Source organism: Ascaphus truei, unplaced genomic scaffold (genome assembly GCF_040206685.1).
Source record: "Ascaphus truei isolate aAscTru1 unplaced genomic scaffold, aAscTru1.hap1 HAP1_SCAFFOLD_3479, whole genome shotgun sequence".
NCBI classification, from domain to species: Eukaryota; Metazoa; Chordata; class Amphibia; order Anura; family Ascaphidae; genus Ascaphus; species Ascaphus truei.
This window is the reverse complement of record NW_027456485.1, coordinates 1-18,554: the sequence shown is the minus strand read 5'-3', so window position 1 is coordinate 18,554 and position 18,554 is coordinate 1. Positions and strand designations below refer to the sequence as shown.

The 18,554-nt window shown below is 63.1% G+C and overlaps 1 protein-coding gene across 1 annotated transcript; it reads left to right on the top strand.

Moving 5' to 3' along the window:
- Positions 1–857: 857 nt before the first annotated feature.
- On the top strand, positions 858–18,341 carry LOC142483637 (inactive rhomboid protein 2-like; the record flags this gene model as incomplete). The annotated part of the gene is made up of 7 exons (XM_075583655.1): positions 858–966; positions 2,378–2,539; positions 4,717–4,820; positions 15,558–15,621; positions 15,718–15,782; positions 15,906–15,935; positions 18,266–18,341. Coding segments are annotated over exons 3-7 (267 nt in total), but the record flags the coding sequence as incomplete, so codon positions are not given.
- Positions 18,342–18,554: the final 213 nt, after the last annotated feature.

The window sequence follows — 18,554 nt, the reverse complement described above, 5'->3', positions numbered from 1 at the left end:
CTCTGTCCCCCCCCCTTCCATCTCTCTCCCCCCCCCTTCCATCTCTCTTCCCCCCCTTCCATCTCTCTCTCTCTCTCCCCCCTTTCCATCTCTCTCTCTTCTCCCCCCCTTTCCATCTCTCTCTCTTCCCCCACCCCCCTTCCATCTCTCTCTTCCCCCACCCCCTTCCATCTCTCTCTCTTCCCCCACCCCCATTCCATCTCTCTCTCTTCACCAACCCCCCTTCCATCTCTCTCTCTTCCCACCCCCCTTCATCTCTCTCTTCCCCACCCCCTCTTCCATCTCTCTCTCTTCCCCCACCCCCCTTCCATCTCTCTCTCTTCCCCCACCCCCCTTCCATCTCTCTCTCTTCCCCCACCCCCCTTCCATCTCTCTCTCTTCCCCCACCCCCCCTTCCATCTCTCTCCACCCCTTCCATCTTTCTCTCCCCCCTTCCATCTTTCTCTCCCCCTCTTCCATCTTTCTCTCTCCCCCCTTCCATCTTTCTCTCTCCCCCCTTCCATCTTTCTCTCTCCCCCTTCCATCTTTCTCTCTCCCCCCTTCCATCTTTCTCTCTCCCCCCTTCCATCTTTCTCTCTCCCCCCTTCCATCTTTCTCTCTCCCCCCTTCCATCTTTCTCTCTCACCCCTTCCATCTCTCTCACCCTTCCATCTCTCTCTCACCCCTTCCATCTCTCTCTCACCCCTTCCATCTCTCTCTCACCCCCTTCCATCTCTCTCTCCCCCCTTCCATCTCTCTCTCCCCCCTTCCATCTCTCTCTCCCCCCTTCCATCTCTCTCTCCCCCCTTCCATCTCTCTCTCCCCCCTTCCATCTCTCTTCCCCCCCCTCCATCTCTCTTCCCCCCCCCCCTCCATCTCTCCCCCCCCCCCCCTCCATCTCTCTCTCGCTAGGTGCTGAGGAATAAAGGGGTGTACGAGAGTGTGAAATATATCCAGCAGGAGAACTTCTGGATTGGGCCCAGCTCCGTAAGTCTGCTCTCCCCCCTCCCCAAGTCTGCTCTCCCTCCTCCCCAAGTCTGCTCTCCCCCCTCCCCAAGTCTGCTCTCCCCCCTCCCCAAGTCTGCTCTCCCCCTCCCCAAGTCTGCTCTCCCCCCTCCCCAAGTCTGCTCTCCCCCCTCCCCAAGTCTGCTCTCCCCCCTCCCCAAGTCTGCTCTCCCCCCTCCCCAAGTCTGCTCTCCCCCCTCCCAAGCCTGCTCTCTCCCTCCCCAAACCTGCACTCCCCCCACCCCAAACCTGCACTCCCCCCTCCCCAAGTCTGCTCTCTCCCCTCCACCCCTCTGCAAGTCCGCTCTCTCCCCTCCCCAAACCTGCACTCCCCCCTCCCCAAACCTGCACTCCCCCCACCCCAAACCTGCACTCCCCCCTCCCCAAGTCTGCTCTCTCCCCTCCACCCCTCTGCAAGCCTGCTCTCCCCCCTCCCCAAGTCTGCTCTCCCCCCCTCCCCAAGTCTGCTCTCCCCCCTCCCCAAGTCTGCTCTCCCCCCTCCCCAAGTCTGCTCTCCCCCCTCCCCAAGTCTGCTCTCCCCCCTCCCCAAGTCTGCTCTCCCCCCTCCCCAAGACTTCTCTCCCCCCTCCCCAAGTCTGCTCTCCCCCCTCCCCAAGTCTGCTCTCCCCCCTCCCCAAGCCTGCTCTCCCCCCTCCGCAAGTCTGCTCTCCCCCCTCCCCAAGTCTGCTCTCCCCTTTCCCAAGTCTGCTCTCCCCCCTCCGCAAGTCTGCTCTCCCCCCTCCGCAAGTCTGCTCGCCCCCCTCCGCAAGTCTGCTCTCCCCCCCTCCCCAAGCCTGCTCTCCCCCCTCCGCAAGTCTGCTCTCCCCCCTCCCCAAGTCTGCTCTCCCCTTTCCCAAGTCTGCTCTCCCCCCTCCGCAAGTCTGCTCTCCCCCCTCCGCAAGTCTGCTCGCCCCCCTCCGCAAGTCTGCTCTCCCCCCTCCGCAAGTCTGCTCTCCCCCCTCCGCAAGTCCTGCTCTCCCCCCTCCCCAAGTCTGCTCTCCCCCTCCCCAAGTCTGCTCTCCCCCTCCCCAAGCCTGCTCTCCCCCCTCCCCAAGTCTGCTCTCCCCCCCTCCCCAAGTCTGCTCTCCCCCCTCCCCAAGTCTGCTCTCCCCCCTCCCCAAGCCTGCGCTCCCCCCTCCCCAAGCCTGCTCTCCCCCCCTCCCCAAGTCTGCTCTCCCCCCTCCCCAAGTCTGCTCTCCCCCCCTCCCCAAGTCTGCTCTCCCCCCTCCCCAAGTCTGCTCTCCCCCCCTCCCCAAGTCTGCTCTCCCCCCTCCCCAAGTCTGCTCCCCGCCCTCCCCCCTGCAAGTCTGCATAAACGCACACGTGTGTGTGTGTGTGTGTATATGTATGCACACGCACACGCCACGTCCTGACGTGTCTCCCGCTCCCGCAGATCGCCCTAATTCACCTGGGTGCGAAGTTCTCCCCGTGCATCCGGCGAGACGCGCAGATCGAGCGCCTGCTTGACAAGACGCGGACGCAGGAGCGCCAGTCCGGCTGCTGCGTGCAGAACGACAATTCCGGCTGCGTGCAGACGCTGCGGCGAGAGTGCTCGGTGAGGGGCCGCGTCGCCGCGAACACGCGTTATCCAGTCACGTGTAACATAGTGACATGTCACTCACCGCGAACACGCGTTATCCAGTCACGCGTAACATAGTGACATGTCACTCGCCGCGAACACGCGTTATCCAGTCCACGCGTAACATAGTGACATGTCACTCGCCGCGAACACGCGTTATCCAGTCACGTGTAACATAGTGACATGTCACTCGCCGCGAACACGCGTTATCCAGTCACGTGTAACATAGTGACATGTCACCGCGAACACGCGTTATGCAGTCACGAGTAACATAGTGACATGTCACTCGCCGCGAACACGCGTTATCCAGTCACGTGTAACATAGTGATATGTCACCAGCGAACACGCGTTATCCAGTCACGTGTAACATAGTGACATGTCACCGCGAACACGCGTTATCCAGTCACGTGTAACATAGTGACATGTCACTCGCCATGTACACGCGTTATCCAGTCACGTGTAACATAGTGACATGTCACTCACCGCGAACACGCGTTATCCAGTCACGTGTAACATAGTGACATGTCAGTCACCGCGAACAAGCGTTATCCAGTCACGTGTAACATAGTGACATGTCACTCACCATGTACACGCGTTATCCAGTCACGTGTAACATAGTGACATGTCACTCGCCCGCGAACAACGCGTTATCCAGTCACGTGTAACATAGTGACATGTCACTCACCGCGAACACGCGTTATGCAGTCACGTGTAACATAGTGACATGTCACCGCGAACACGCGTTATCCAGTCACGTGTAACATAGTGACATGTCACCACGAACACGCGTTATCCAGTCACGTGTAACATAGTGACATGTCACTCGCCATGTACACGCGTTATCCAGTCACGTGTAACATAGTGACATGTCACCGCGAACACGCGTTATCCAGTCACGTGTAACATAGTGACATGTCACTCGCCTTGTACACGCGTTATCCAGTCACGTGTAACATAGTGACATGTCACTCACCGCGAACACGCGTTATCCAGTCACGTGTAACATAGTGACATGTCACTCACCGCGAACACGTGTTATGCAGTCACGTGTAACATAGTGACATGTCACTCACCATGTACACGCGTTATCCAGTCACGTGTAACATAGTGACATGTCACTCACCGCGAACACGCGTTATCCAGTCACGTGTAACATAGTGACATGTCACTCACATCCACACGCGTTATCCAGTCACGTGTAACATAGTGACATGTCACTCACATCCACACGCGTTATCCAGTCACGTGTAACATAGTGACATGTCACTCACCATCAACACGCGTTATCCAGTCACGTGTAACATAGTGACATGTCACTCACCATCAACACGCTTTATCCAGTCACGTGTAACATAGTGACATGTCACTCACCATCAACACGCGTTATCCAGTAACGTGTAACATAGTGACATGTCACCATCCACAAGCAGTGGGGCGGTTACACGCATAGGAACTCGCAGTAGCACCCCCCTGTAGGTACTTGCAGTAACAGCCCCCGTAGGTACTCGCAGTATCACCCCCCCCCCCCTATGTAGGTACTCGCAGTAACACCCACACTGTAGGTACTCACAGTAACAACCCCAACCCTCTTGTAAGTACTCACCGTAACACCCCCCCCTGTAGGTACTCACAGTAACACCCCCCTTCCTGTAGGTACTCACAGTATCACCCCCCCCTGTAAGTACTCGCAGTATCAACCCCCCTCTAGGTACTCACAGTAACACCCCCCCCTCTAGGTGCTCACAGTAACACCCCCCCCCCCCTCTAGGTACTCACAGTAACACCCCCCCCCTCTAGGTACTCACAGTAACACCCCCCCCCCTCTAGGTACTCACAGTAACACCCCCCCTGTAGATACTCACAGTAACACCACCCCCTGTAGGTACTCACAGTAACACCCCGCCCCCCCTGTAGGTACTCACAGTAACACCCCCCCCCTGTAGGTACTCACAGTAACACCCCCCCCTGTAGGTACTCACAGTAACACCCCCCCTGTAGGTACTCACAGTAACACCCCCCGCCCCCCCTGTAGGTACTCACAGTAACACCCCCCCTGTAGGTACTCACAGTACACCCCCCCCTGTAGGTACTCACAGTAACACCCCCCCTGTAGGTACTCACAGTAACACCCCACCCCCTTTTCTTGTACCCAGGAGACATTGGCCTCTTTCATCAAGTGGCCGGAAGATAACGCCCCCCTGCACGAGGCATCCAATGAGAAGAGAATGTCGGGCGCCGTGTGCCACCAGGACCCGCGGTGAGTCTGATATGGGGGGGAGGCCTGGGGGAGGGGGGCGAGGCCTGGGGGAGACCTGGGGGAGGGGGGGAGACATATCCATTACCTGTCACCCGAGAGTGGCGACAGGCACTATACGCAGGTTACATGTGCCATTCAAAAAGCTCTGTGTGTGCAGGATGTGGTGTGTGTGCAGGGCGTGGTGTGTGCAGGGCGTGGTGTGTGCAGGGCGTGGTGTGTGTGTGTGTGTGCAGGGCGTGGTGTCTGTGTGTGCAGGGCGTGGTGTCTGTGTGTACAGGGTGTGGTGTGTGTGTGCAGGGCGTGGTGTGTGCAGGGCGTGGTGTGTGCAGGGCGTGGTGTGTGCAGGGCGTGGTGTGTGCAGGGCGTGGTGTGTGTGCAGGGCGTGGTGTGTGTGCAGGGCGGTGTGTGTGCAGGGCGTGGTGTGTGCAGGGCGTGGTGTGTGCAGGGCGTGGTGTGTGCAGGGCGTGGTGTGTGTGTGCAGGGCGTGGTGTGTGTGTGCAGGGCGTGGTGTGTGTGTGCAGGGCGTGGTGTGTGTGTGTGCAGGGCGTGGTGTGTGTGTGTGCAGGGCGTGGTGTGTGTGCAGGGCGTGGTGTGTGTGTGTGCAGGGTGTGGTGTGTGTGTGCAGGGTGTGGGTGTGTGTGTGTGCAGGGTGTGGTGTGTGTGTGTGCAGGGTGTGGTGTGTGCAGGGTGTGGTGTGTGCAGGGCGTGGTGTGTGCAGGGCGTGGTGTGTGCAGGGCGTGGTGTGTGCAGGGCGTGGTGTGTGCAGGGCGTGGTGTGTGCAGGGCGTGGTGTGTGCAGGCAGGGCGTGGTGTGTGTGTGCAGGGCGTGTGTGTGCAGGGCGTGTGTGTGCAGGGCGTGGTGTGTGTGTGCAGGGCGTGGCGTGTCGTGTGTGCAGGGCGTGGCGTGTGTGCAGGGCGTGGCGTGGCGTGTGTGCAGGGCGTGGCGTGTGCAGGGCGTGGCGTGTGCAGGGCGTGGCGTGTGCAGGGCGTGGCGTGTGCAGGGCGTGGCGTGTGCAGGGCGTGGCGTGTGCAGGGCGTGGCGTGTGCAGGGCGTGGCGTGTGCAGGGCGTGGTGTGTGTGTGCAGGGCGTGTGTGTGCAGGGCGTGTGTGTGCAGGGCGTGGTGTGTGTGTGCAGGGCGTGGCGTGTCGTGTGTGCAGGGCGTGGCGTGTGTGCAGGGCGTGGCGTGGCGTGTGTGCAGGGCGTGGCGTGTGCAGGGCGTGGCGTGTGCAGGGCGTGGCGTGTGCAGGGCGTGGCGTGTGCAGGGCGTGGCGTGTGCAGGGCGTGGCGTGTGCAGGGCGTGGCGTGTGCAGGGCGTGGTGTGTGTGTGTAGGGCGTGGTGTGTGTAGGGCGTGGTGTGTGTGTGTGTAGGGCGTGGTGTGTGTAGGGCGTGGTGTGTGTGTGTGTGCAGGGCGTGGTGTGTGCAGGGCGTGGTGTGTGCAGGGCGTGGTGTGTGCAGGGCGTGGTGTGTGCAGGGCGTGGTGTGTGCAGGGCGTGGTGTGTGCAGGGCGTGGTGTGTGCAGGGCGTGGTGTGTGCAGGGCGTGGTGTGTGTGTGTGCAGGGCGTGGTGTGTGCAGGGCGTGGTGTGTGTGTAGGGCGTGGTGTGTGTGTAGGGCGTGGTGTGTGTGTAGGGCGTGGTGTGTGTAGGGCATGGTGTGTGTAGGGCCTGGTGTGTGTAGGGCGTGGTGTGTGCAGGGCGTGGTGTGTGTAGGGCGTGGTGTGTGTAGGGCGTGGTGTGTGTGCAGGGCGTGGTGTGTGCAGGGCGTGGTGTGTGCAGGGCGTGGTGTGTGCAGGGCGTGGTGTGTGCAGGGCATGGTGTGTTCAGGGCGTGGTGTGTGTTGCAGGGCGTGGCGTGTCGTGTGTGCAGGGCGTGGCGTGTCGTGTGTGCAGGGCGTGGCGTGGCGTGTGTGCAGGGCGTGGCGTGTGCAGGGCGTGGCGTGTGCAGGGCGTGGCGTGTGCAGGGCGTGGTGTGTGCAGGGCGTGGCGTGTGCAGGGCGTGGTGTGTGCAGGGCGTGGTGTGTGTGTAGGGCGTGGTGTGTGTAGGGCGTGGTGTGTGTGTGTGTAGGGCGTGGTGTGTGTAGGGCGTGGTGTGTGTGTGTGCAGGGCGTGGTGTGTGCAGGGCGTGGTGTGTGCAGGGCGTGGTGTGTGTGTGTGCAGGGCGTGGTGTGTGCAGGGCGTGGTGTGTGCAGGGCGTGGTGTGTGTAGGGCGTGGTGTGTGTAGGGCCTGGTGTGTGTAGGGCCTGGTGTGTGTAGGGCGTGGTGTGTGTAGGGCGTGGTGTGTGTAGGGCGTGGTGTGTGTAGGGCGTGGTGTGTGTAGGGCGTGGTGTGTGTAGGGCGTGGTGTGTGTGTGTGTGCAGGGCGTGGTGTGTGCAGGGCGTGGTGTGTGCAGGGCGTGGTGTGTGCAGGGCGTGGTGTGTGCAGGGCGTGGTGTGTGTAGTAGGGCGTGGTGTGGGGGTGTAGGGCGTGGTGTGTGTGTGGGGGGCGTGGTGTGTGTGGGGGGCGTGGTGTGTGTGTGGGGCGTGGTGTGTGTGTGGGGCGTGGTGTGTGTGTGGGGCGTGGTGTGTGTGTGTGGGGCGTGGTGTGTGTGTGTGTGGGGCGTGGTGTGTGTGTGGGGCGTGGTGTGTGTGTGGGGCGTGGTGTGTGTGTGGGGCGTGGTGTGTGTGTGGGGCGTGGTGTGTGTGTGGGGCGTGGTGTGTGTGTGGGGCGTGGTGTGTGTGTGGGGCGTGGTGTGTGTGTGGGGCGTGGTGTGTGTGTGGGGCGTGGTGTGTGTGTGGGGCGTGGTGTGTGTGTGGGGCGTGGTGTGTGTGTGGGGCGTGGTGTGTGTGTGGGGCGTGGTGTGTGCAGGGCGTGGTGTGTGTGCAGGGCGTGGCGTGTGCAGGGCGTGGCGTGTGCAGGGCGTGGCGTGTGCAGGGCGTGGTGTGTGCAGGGCGTGGCGTGTGCAGGGCGTGGTGTGTGCAGGGCGTGGTGTGTGTGTAGGGCGTGGTGTGTGTAGGGCGTGGTGTGTGTGTGTGTAGGGCGTGGTGTGTGTAGGGCGTGGTGTGTGTGTGTGCAGGGCGTGGTGTGTGCAGGGCGTGGTGTGTGCAGGGCGTGGTGTGTGTGTGTGCAGGGCGTGGTGTGTGCAGGGCGTGGTGTGTGCAGGGCGTGGTGTGTGTAGGGCGTGGTGTGTGTAGGGCCTGGTGTGTGTAGGGCGTGGTGTGTGTAGGGCGTGGTGTGTGTAGGGCGTGGTGTGTGTAGGGCGTGGTGTGTGTAGGGCGTGGTGTGTGTAGGGCGTGGTGTGTGTAGGGCGTGGTGTGTGTGTGTGTGCAGGGCGTGGTGTGTGCAGGGCGTGGTGTGTGCAGGGCGTGGTGTGTGCAGGGCGTGGTGTGTGCAGGGCGTGGTGTGTGTAGTAGGGCGTGGTGTGGGGGTGTAGGGCGTGGTGTGTGTGTGGGGGGCGTGGTGTGTGTGGGGGGCGTGGTGTGTGTGTGGGGCGTGGTGTGTGTGTGGGGCGTGGTGTGTGTGTGGGGCGTGGTGTGTGTGTGTGGGGCGTGGTGTGTGTGTGTGTGGGGCGTGGTGTGTGTGTGGGGCGTGGTGTGTGTGTGGGGCGTGGTGTGTGTGTGGGGCGTGGTGTGTGTGTGGGGCGTGGTGTGTGTGTGGGGCGTGGTGTGTGTGTGGGGCGTGGTGTGTGTGTGTGGCGTGGTGTGTGTGTGGGGCGTGGTGTGTGTGTGGGGCGTGGTGTGTGTGTGGGGCGTGGTGTGTGTGTGGGGCGTGGTGTGTGTGTGGGGCGTGGTGTGTGCAGGGCGTGGTGTGTGTGTAGGGCGTGGTGTGTGTAGGGCGTGGTGTGTGTGGGGCGTGGTGTGTGTGGGGCGTGGTGTGTGTGTGGGGCGTGGTGTGTGCAGGGCGTGGTGTGTGTGTAGGGCGTGGTGTGTGTAGGGCGTGGTGTGTGTAGGGCGTGGTGTGTGTAGGGCGTGGTGTGTGTAGGGCGTGGTGTGTGTGTAGTAGGGCGTGGTGTGGGGGTGTGGGGCGTTGTGTGTGTGGGGGGCGTGGTGTGTGTGGGGCGTGGTGTGTGTGGGGGGCGTGGTGTGTGTGGGGCGTGGTGTGTGTGGGGCGTGGTGTGTGTGTGGGGCGTGGTGTGGGGGTGTGGGGCGTGGTGTGTGTGTGGGGCGTGGTGTGTGTGTGGGGCGTGGTGTGTGGGGGGCGTGGTGTGTGTGTGGGGCGTGGTGTGTGTGGGGCGTGGTGTGTGTGTGGGGCGTGGTGTGTGTGGGGCGTGGTGTGTGTGTGGGGCGTGGTGTGTGTGGGGCGTGGTGTGGGGGTGTGGGGCGTGGTGTGTGTGTGGGGCGTGGTGTGGGTGTGGGGCGTGGTGTGGGTGTGGGGCGTGGTGTGTGGGGCGTGGTGTGTGTGGGGCGTGGTGTGTGTGGGGCGTGGTGTGTGTGTAGGGCGTGGTGTGTGTGGGGCGTGGTGTGTGTGGGGCGTGGTGTGTGTGGGGCGTGGTGTGTGTGTGGGGCGTGGTGTGTGTGGTGTGGGGCGTGGTGTGTGTGTGTGGGGCGTGGTGTGTGTGTGTGTGGGGCGTGGTGTGTGTGTGTGGGGCGTGGTGTGTGTGTGGGGCGTGGTGTGTGTGGGTGTGTGGGGCGTGGTGTGTGTGGGGCGTGGTGTGTGTGTGTGTGTGGGGGGGGGCGTGGTGTGTGTGTGTGTGGGGGGGGCGTGGTGTGGGTGTGGGGGGGGGCGTGGTGTGTGTGTGTGTGGGGCGTGGTGTGTGTGTGTGGGGCGTGGTGTGTGTGTGTGGGGCGTGGTGTGTGGGGCGTGGTGTGTGTGTGTGTGGGGCGTGGTGTGTGCAGGGTGTGGTGTGTGCAGGGCGTGGTGTGTGCAGGGCCGTGGTGTGTGTGTGTGGGGCGTGGTGTGTGTGGGGCGTGGTGTGTGTGTGTGGGGCGTGGTGTGTGCGGGGCGTGGTGTGTGTGGGGCGTGGTGTGTGTGTGTGGGGCGTGGTGTGTGCAGGGTGTGGTGTGTGCAGGGTGTGGTGTGTGCAGGGCGTGGTGTGTATACGCAAGATAGTAAGTGTTCTGCTATTAAAACATAAATGGGATTTTTTTCATTCTCAAGGCACTGCAGGAGTTACGCGCTCACCGTGTGGTAATAGAGCAGCAGGTGGGAAATGGAAAAGATTTTTATAAATACAATTCCGAGCTGCTATGTCTGCGGCCCCGAGGTAACGCTTCCCCTCAGGTGTCACCTCTCGGCTTACGCAAGCCCAGGATTATTGGTGTGCTTTAGTAAAGCTGTTTGCGTGTCACCTGATGCCACGTTCTGAGCCCGTCTGACATCCCGTCCACGTGCTGCTTTGTACCTGAGCCGTGATGGGACAGCTTAGCTGCGGGGATAATAGTGTCATCCGACATGAATGCTGTTACACTGTGTGTACTGACAGGCTGTATATAGCGTTACAAAGTGTTCTATATGCACTCTAAATGTGTGTTTATTTACACACACACACACACACATACACACACACACACACATATATATAAATATATATATACACACACACACATACACACACACACACACATATATATATCAAAATATATATATACACACACACACATACACACACACACACATATATATAAATATATATATACACACACACACCCACATTCATACACACACACATACACACATACACCTACACATACACATACACACACACACACACACACACACATACATACACACATACACACATATACACAAATACATATAGAGAAAAGACACAGCACACCAGATTCAAAGGCACAAATGTGTATTACAGGACACACAAACACACAAACACACAAACACACATAACTCACATGTAAGTAATTAAGAGCTGGCTCCTCACAGCAGCGAGTGAGAGCTGCACCGACCGACGATCGCAGTTTGTCTGGGTCTCACAGCCGGGGGTTCCTATTGGCTGACAGCTCGCCGCATCCGGATGTGAAGAGATGCAAAAGCTCCACAGCTGGTCAACCCCTGGGAGCGTCCTGCGTGCAGCCGCCTGCACCAACGCCAACACGGGGTTAACCTCACTTGTGCCTCCAAGCGCCAGACCACTTCCAGCTACTTGGGGTCGCGGGGTTCCACCGTCCGTGTGCTAGTGACGACCTCAACGCGTTTCGCACGAGATGTGCTTCATCAGGGGTTGACCAGCTGTAGAGCTTTTGCATCTCTTCACATCTGGGTGCGGCGAGCTGTCGGCCAATAGGAACCCTCGGCTGTGAGACCCAGACACACTGCGATCGTCGGTCGGTGCAGCTCTCACTCGCTGCTGTGAGGAGCCAGCTCTTAATTACTTACATGTGAGTTGTGTTTGTGTGTTTGTGTGTTCTGTAATACACATTTCTGCCTTTGAATCCGGTGAGGCAGATGGGGACACTTTAAATCTTCTGTAAATATTTTGGTAGGATTTGACTTAAGCTTTACATATGTGTCAGTATCAGCTAATAAACGGGGAGCCCCCGTGTCATTGTCCCTGCCCATCAAGACCCCCCATCCCCCTCCCCCCCCCCCCGTTTGATAATCAGATTGTCATTATCCATAAATTCTTTTAAGATCCCTTTTCCTGAATGGGTACGTCCCCACTGCGTTTAGTCTGGTTCTGCATCAGGCCTTCAAAATCCTTCGTGATCATTTGGGAAATAACCGCCCCACTGATTGCCCCTGCAGAATGTGATTGCCCCCTGCAGAATGTGATTGCCCCCTGCAGAATGTGATTGCCAACTGCAGAATGTGATTGCCCCCTGCAGAATGTGATTGCCCCCTGCAGAATGTGATTGCCCCCTGCAGAATGGGGGTAACGTGCAGATCTGGGCGTGAGAGCCGTATGGATACATTTTCTCACCTGTTGGACTAGGTTCTAGATTGCTACCCATGACGTAGCTTTTGGATAGTAAGCTGAGGAACTTATTAGCACCTCTGTATAAAGCACAGTTGCTTTGTCCGCTTGTCGGTGCGGATGACGCACTCTTCGGGGTAACCCCTCTCTGTGATTCTGATAGAGAAACAGAACTTGGATTACAAATCTTCTCTATTTTCTTGTGCTCCCTTTTTGGCTCCCGTTCTTTTTCTTCTCCCCCTTCTCCGTGGGTACTATGTGCTATATAAAGACACACGTGTGTGTGTGTGTGTGTGTGTGTGTATATAGATGGATATATATACACACACACACAATGTTGACCTGTTACAAAATTTGCATAACTTTCACTGTCACCCCTCTGTGGGAGGGACAGACTGTGTCACCCCGCGGTGGGAGGGGACAGGCTGTGTCACTGTCACCCCGCGGTGGGAGGGGACAGGCTGTGTCACTGTCACCCCGCGGTGGGAGGGGACAGGCTGTGTCACTGTGTCACCCCGCGGTGGGAGGGGACAGGCTGTGTCACTGTGTCACCCCGCGGTGGGAGGGGACCGGCTGTGTCACTGTGTCACCCCGCGGTGAGAGAGGACAGCCTGTGTCACTGTGTCACCCCACGGTGGGAGGGACAGTCTGTGTCACTGTGTCACCCCGCGGTGGGAGGGACAGACTGTGTCACCCTGAGGTGGGAGGGGACAGGCTGTGTCACTGTGTCACCCCGCGGTGGGAGGGACAGGCTGTCACTGTGTCACCCCACTGTGGGAGGGACAGTCTGTGTCACCGTGTCACCCCGCGGTGGGAGGGACAGGCTGTGTCACTGTGTCACCCCACGGTGGGAGGGACAGGCTGTGTCACTGTGTCACCCCGCGGTGGGAGGGGACAGGCTGTGTCACTGTGTCACCCCACGGTGGGAGGGACAGTCTGTGTCACCGTGTCACCCCGCGGTGGGAGGGACAGGCTGTGTCACTGTGTCACCCCACGGTGGGAGGGACAGGCTGTGTCACTGTGTCACCCCGCGGTGGGAGGGGACAGGCTGTGTCACTGTGTCACCCCACGGTGGGAGGGGACAGGCTGTGTCACTGTGTCACCCCACGGTGGGAGGGACAGGCTGTGTCACTGTGTCACCCCGCGGTGGGAGGGGACAGGCTGTGTCACTGTGTCACCCCACGGTGGGAGGGGACAGGCTGTGTCACTGTGTCACCCCACGGTGGGAGGGGACAGGCTGTGTCACTGTGTCACCCCACGGTGGGAGGGGACAGGCTGTGTCACTGTGTCACCCCACGGTGGGAGGGACAGGCTGTGTCACCCCGCGGTGGGAGGGACAGGCTGTGTCACTGTGTCACCCTGAGGTGGGAGGGGACAGGCTGTGTCACTGTGTCACCCCGCGGTGGGAGGGACAGGCTGTCACTGTGTCACCCCACTGTGGGAGGGACAGTCTGTGTCACCGTGTCACCCCGCGGTGGGAGGGACAGGCTGTGTCACTGTGTCACCCCACGGTGGGAGGGACAGGCTGTGTCACTGTGTCACCCCGCGGTGGGAGGGGACAGGCTGTGTCACTGTGTCACCCCACGGTGGGAGGGACAGTCTGTGTCACCGTGTCACCCCGCGGTGGGAGGGACAGGCTGTGTCACTGTGTCACCCCACGGTGGGAGGGACAGGCTGTGTCACTGTGTCACCCCACGGTGGGAGGGGACAGGCTGTGTCACTGTGTCACCCCACGGTGGGAGGGGACAGTCTGTGTCACTGTGTCACCCCACGGTGGGAGGGACAGGCTGTGTCACTGTGTCACCCCGCGGTGGGAGGGGACAGGCTGTGTCACTGTGTCACCCCACGGTGGGAGGGGACAGGCTGTGTCACTGTGTCACCCCACGGTGGGAGGGGACAGGCTGTGTCACTGTGTCACCCCACGGTGGGAGGGGACAGGCTGTGTCACTGTGTCACCCCACGGTGGGAGGGGACAGGCTGTGTCACTGTGTCACCCCACGGTGGGGGAGGGGACAGGGGGGGGCTGTGTCACTGTGTCCCACGTGGGGGGACAGGCTGTGTCACCCCGCGGTGGGAGGGGACAGGCTGTGTCACTGTGTCACCCCACGGTGGGAGGGACAGGCTGTGTCACTGTGTCACCCCTCGGTGGGAGGGGACAGGCTGTGTCACTGTGTCACCCCACGGTGGGAGGGACAGGGGCTGTGTCACCCCGCGGTGGGAGGGGACAGGCTGTGTCACTGTGTCACCCCACGGTGGGAGGGACAGGCTGTGTCACTGTGTCACCCCGCGGTGGGAGGGGACAGGCTGTGTCACTGTGTCACCCCACGGTGGGAGGGACAGGCTGTGTCACTGTGTCACCCCACGGTGGGAGGGGACAGGCTGTGTCACTGTGTCACCCCACGGTGGGAGGGACAGGCTGTGTCACTGGTGTCACCCCGCGGTGGGAGGGGGACAGGCTGTGTCACTGTGTCACCCCACGGTGGGAGGGACAGGCTGTGTCACTGTGTCACCCCGCGGTGGGAGGGGACAGGCTGTTCACTGTGTCACCCCACGGTGGGAGGGACAGGCTGTGTCACCCCGCGGTGGGAGGGGACAGGCTGTGTCACTGTGTCACCCCACGGTGGGAGGGACAGGCTGTGTCACTGTGTCACCCCGCGGTGGGAGGGGACAGGCTGTGTCACTGTGTCACCCCACGGTGGGAGGGACAGGCTGTGTCACTGTGTCACCCCGCGGTGGGAGGGGGACAGGCTGTGTCACTGTGTCACCCACGGTGGTGAGGGACAGGCTGTGTCACTGTGTCACCCCGCGGTGGGAGGGGACAGGCTGTGTCACTGTGTCACCCCACGGTGGGAGGGACAGGCTGTGTCACCCCACGGTGGGAGGGGACAGGCTGTGTCACTGTGTCACCCCACGGTGGGAGGGACAGGCTGTGTCACTGTGTCACCCCGCGGTGGGAGGGGGACAGGCTGTGTCACTGTGTCACCCCACGGTGGGAGGGACAGGCTGTGTCACTGTGTCACCCCGCGGTGGGAGGGGACAGGCTGTGTCACTGTGTCACCCCACGGTGGGAGGGACAGGCTGTGTCACTGTGTCACCCACGGTGGGAGGGACAGGCTGTGTCACTGTGTCACCCCACGGTGGGAGGGACAGGCTGTTGTCACTGTGTCACCCCGCGGTGGGAGGGACAGGCTGTGTCACTGTGTCACCCCGCGGTGGGAGGGGACAGGCTGTGTCACTGTGTCACCCCATGGTGGGAGGGGACAGGCTGTGTCACTGTGTCACCCCACGGTGGGAGGGACAGGCTGTGTCACTGTGTCACCCCACGGTGGGAGGGGACAGGCTGTGTCACTGTGTCACCCCACGGTGGGAGGGACAGGCTGTTTGACTGGAGGGGAACGCAGATGCCCCGTTGTCTGTCCGTGACCCCGTGGTCTGTCCGTGACCCCGCGGTCTGTCCGTGACCCTGTGGTCTGTCCGTGACCCCGCGGTCTGTCCGTGACCCCGCGGTCTGTCCGTGACCCCGCGGTCTGTCCGTGACCCCGCGGTCTGTCCGTGACCCCGCGGTCTGTCCGTGACCCCGCGGTCTGTCCGTGACCCCGCGGTCTGTCCGTGACCCCGCGGTCTGTCCGTGACCCCGCGGTCTGTCCGTGACCCTGTGGTCTGTCCGTGACCCCGCGGTCTGTCCGTGAACCCTGTGGTCTGTCTGTGACCTGTGGTCTGTCCGTGACCCCGTGGTCTGTCCGTGACCCCGCGGTCTGTCCGTGACCCTGTGGTCTGTCCGTGACCCCGTGGGTCTGTCCGTGACCCCGTGGTCTGTCCGTGACCCCGTGGTCTGTCCGTGACCCGGGTGGGCGGACGCTGTGGTCTCCGCCTCATGTGACTCTTGTCTCTCCCAGCACCTGCGAGGAGCCGGCCTCCATCCGACCCCACGTCTGGGACGATGACATCACCAAGTGGCCGGTGAGTGCCTGGGAGGGCTCTGGCAGGGGAAGGGGTTACTTACACGGCGGCCCCTGGCACACGGAGGGTTAATGATCTCAGTCTTTCTCTCTCCAGATTTGCACTTTCCAGTCCAAGAACAACCACACCGGCCTGAAGCACATGGACTGTGCGATCAAGGGGCGGCCATGCTGCATCGGGACCAAGGGAGGTGAGGGGGGGAGCGCTGCCCGGGGGGGGGAGGCGGCCGTGCTGCATCGGGACCAAGGGGAGGTGAGGGGGGAGCGCTGCCCGGGGGGGGGGAGGCGGCCGTGCTGCATCGGGACCAAGGGGAGGTGAGGGGGGAGCGCTGCCCGGGGGGGCATGCTGCATCGGGACCAAGGGGAGGTGAGGGGGGAGCGCTGCCCGGGGGGGGGGAGGCGGCCGTGCTGCATCGGGACCAAGGGAGGTGAGGGGGAGCGCTGCCCGGGGGGGCGTGCTGCATCGGGACCAGGGGAGGTGAGGGGGGAGCGCTGCCCGGGGGGGGGGGGGGCGTGCTGCATCGGGACCAAGGGGAGGTGAGGGGGGAGCGCTGCCCGGGGGGGGGGGGCGGCCGTGCTGCATCGGGACCAAGGGGAGGTGAGGAGGGAGCGCTGCCCGGGGGGGGGGGGCGTGCTGCATCGGGACCAAGGGGAGGTGAGGAGGGAGCGCTGCCCGGGGGGGGGGGGGGGGGGCGTGCTGCATCGGGACCATGGGAGGTGAGGGGGGAGCACTGCCCGGGGGGGGGCGTGCTGCATCGGGACCAAGGGGAGGTGAGGGGGGGAGCGCTGCCCGGGGGGGGCGTGCTGCATCGGGACAAGGGGAGGGGAGGGGGGAGCGCTGCCCGGGGGGGAGGGCCGTGCTGCATCGGGACTAAGGGGAGGTGAGGGGGGAGCACTGCCCGGGGGGGGCGTGCTGCATCGGGACCAAGGGGAGGTGAGGGGGGAGCACTGCCCGGGGGGGGCGTGCTGCATCGGGACCAAGGGGGAGGTGAGGGGGGAGCGCTGCCCGGGGGGGGAGGGCCGTGCTGCATCGGGACTAAGGGGAGGTGAGGGGGGAGCGCTGCCCGGGGGGGGGAGGGGGCGTGCTGCATCGGGACCAAGGGGAGGTGAGGGGGGAGCACTGCCCGGGGGGGGCGTGCTGCATCGGGACCAAGGGGAGGTGAGGGGGGAGCACTGCCCGGGGGGGGCGTGCTGCATCGGGACCAAGGGGAGGTGAGGGGGGAGCGCTGCCGGGGGAGGAGGGCCGTGCTGCATCGGGGACTAAGGGGAGGTGAGTGGGGGGAGCGCTGCCCGGGGGGGGGAGGGGGCGTGCTGCATCGGGACTAAGGGGAGGTGAGGGGGGAGCGCTGCCCGGGGGGGGGGGGCGTGCTGCATCGGGACTAAGGGGAGGTGAGGGGGAGCGCTGCCCGGGGGGGAGGGGGCGTGCGGCATCGGGACCAAGGGGAGGTGAGGGGGGGAGCGCTGCCCGGGGGGGGGGGGGGGCGTGCTGCATCGGGACCAAGGGGAGGAGAGGGGGGAGCGGCTGCCCGGGGGGGGGGGCGTGCTGCATCGGGACTAAGGGGAGGTGAGGGGGAGCGCTGCCCGGGGGGGAGGGGGCGTGCGGCATCGGGACCAAGGGGAGGTGAGGGGGGAGCGCTGCCCGGGGGGGGGGGCGTGCTGCATCGGGACCAAGGGGAGGTGTGGGGGGAGCGCTGCCCGGGGGGGGGGCGGGCATGCTGCATCGGGACCTAGGGTGAGGAGAGGGGGGAGCGCTGCCCGGGGGGGGGGGCGTGCTGCATCGGGACCAAGGGGTGGGGAGGGGGGAGCGCTGCCGGGGGGGGGTTGCTGCATCGGGACCAAGGGGAGGTGAGGAGAGAGCGCTGCCCGTGGGGGAGGGGGGGCCGTGCTGCATCGGGACCAAGGGGAGGTGAGGGGGAAGCGCTGCCCGGGGGGGGGGGGGCGTGCTGCATCGGGACCAAGGGGATGTGAGGGGGGAGCGCTGCCCGGGGGGGGGGCGTGCTGCATCGGGACCAAGGGGAGGTGAGGGGGGAGCACTGCCCGGGGGGGGGGGGCGTGCTGCATCGGGACCAAGGGGAGGTGAGGGGGGAGCGCTGCCCGGGGGGGGGGGGGGGCGTGCTGCATCGGGACCAAGGGGAGGTGAGGGGGAGCGCTGCCTGGGGGGGGAGCGTGCTGCATCGGGACCAAGGGGAGGTGAGCGGGGAGCGCTGCCCGGGGGGGGGGGGGGCGTGCTGCATCGGCACTAAGAGGAGGTGAGAGGGCGGCACTGCCGAGGGAGGTGGGCACTGCCAAAGGGGGCAGGTAGAGCAGAGGGCACTTCTGAGGGTTTGGGGGGGGGGCAGGAGGAGGTCACTGCCGGAGCAGTGGGTGGGGGCACTGCCACGGAGGGAGGGCATAGAGAATAGGTGGTCTCGGCTGGGGGAGGACACTGAGAAATAAGGCAGTGGAAGAATGGGATGGGGGGGCAGTTTGAGGGTGACGGGGCAGTAAGTGGTGCGGTGGGGCAGTAAGTGGGTGCGGAGGGGCAGTAAGTGGGTGCGGTGGGGCAGTAAGTGGGTGCGGTGGGGCAGTAAGTGGGTGCGGCGGGGCAGTAAGTGGGTGCGGTGGGGGGTGCTGGAGTTCGGCATTAACCTTTTCCCTGCCCTCAGCTGTGAGATCTCAACACGGGAATACTGCAACTTCATGCACGGATACTTCCACGAGGAGGCCACGCTCTGCTCACAGGTGAGTGAGGGGCCACCCCTTAACCCTTTCCCATTCCAGAGAGGCCATGTCTGGGTCCCCCCCTTAACCCTTTCCCTGCCAGAGGGGCCATGTCTGGTTCCCCCCCTTAACCCTTTCCCATTCCAGAGGGGCCATGTCTGGGTCTCCCCTTAACTTATTGAAAAGTGCATTCAGGTACAGCGCTGACACGGTGGATATATACACATACATACC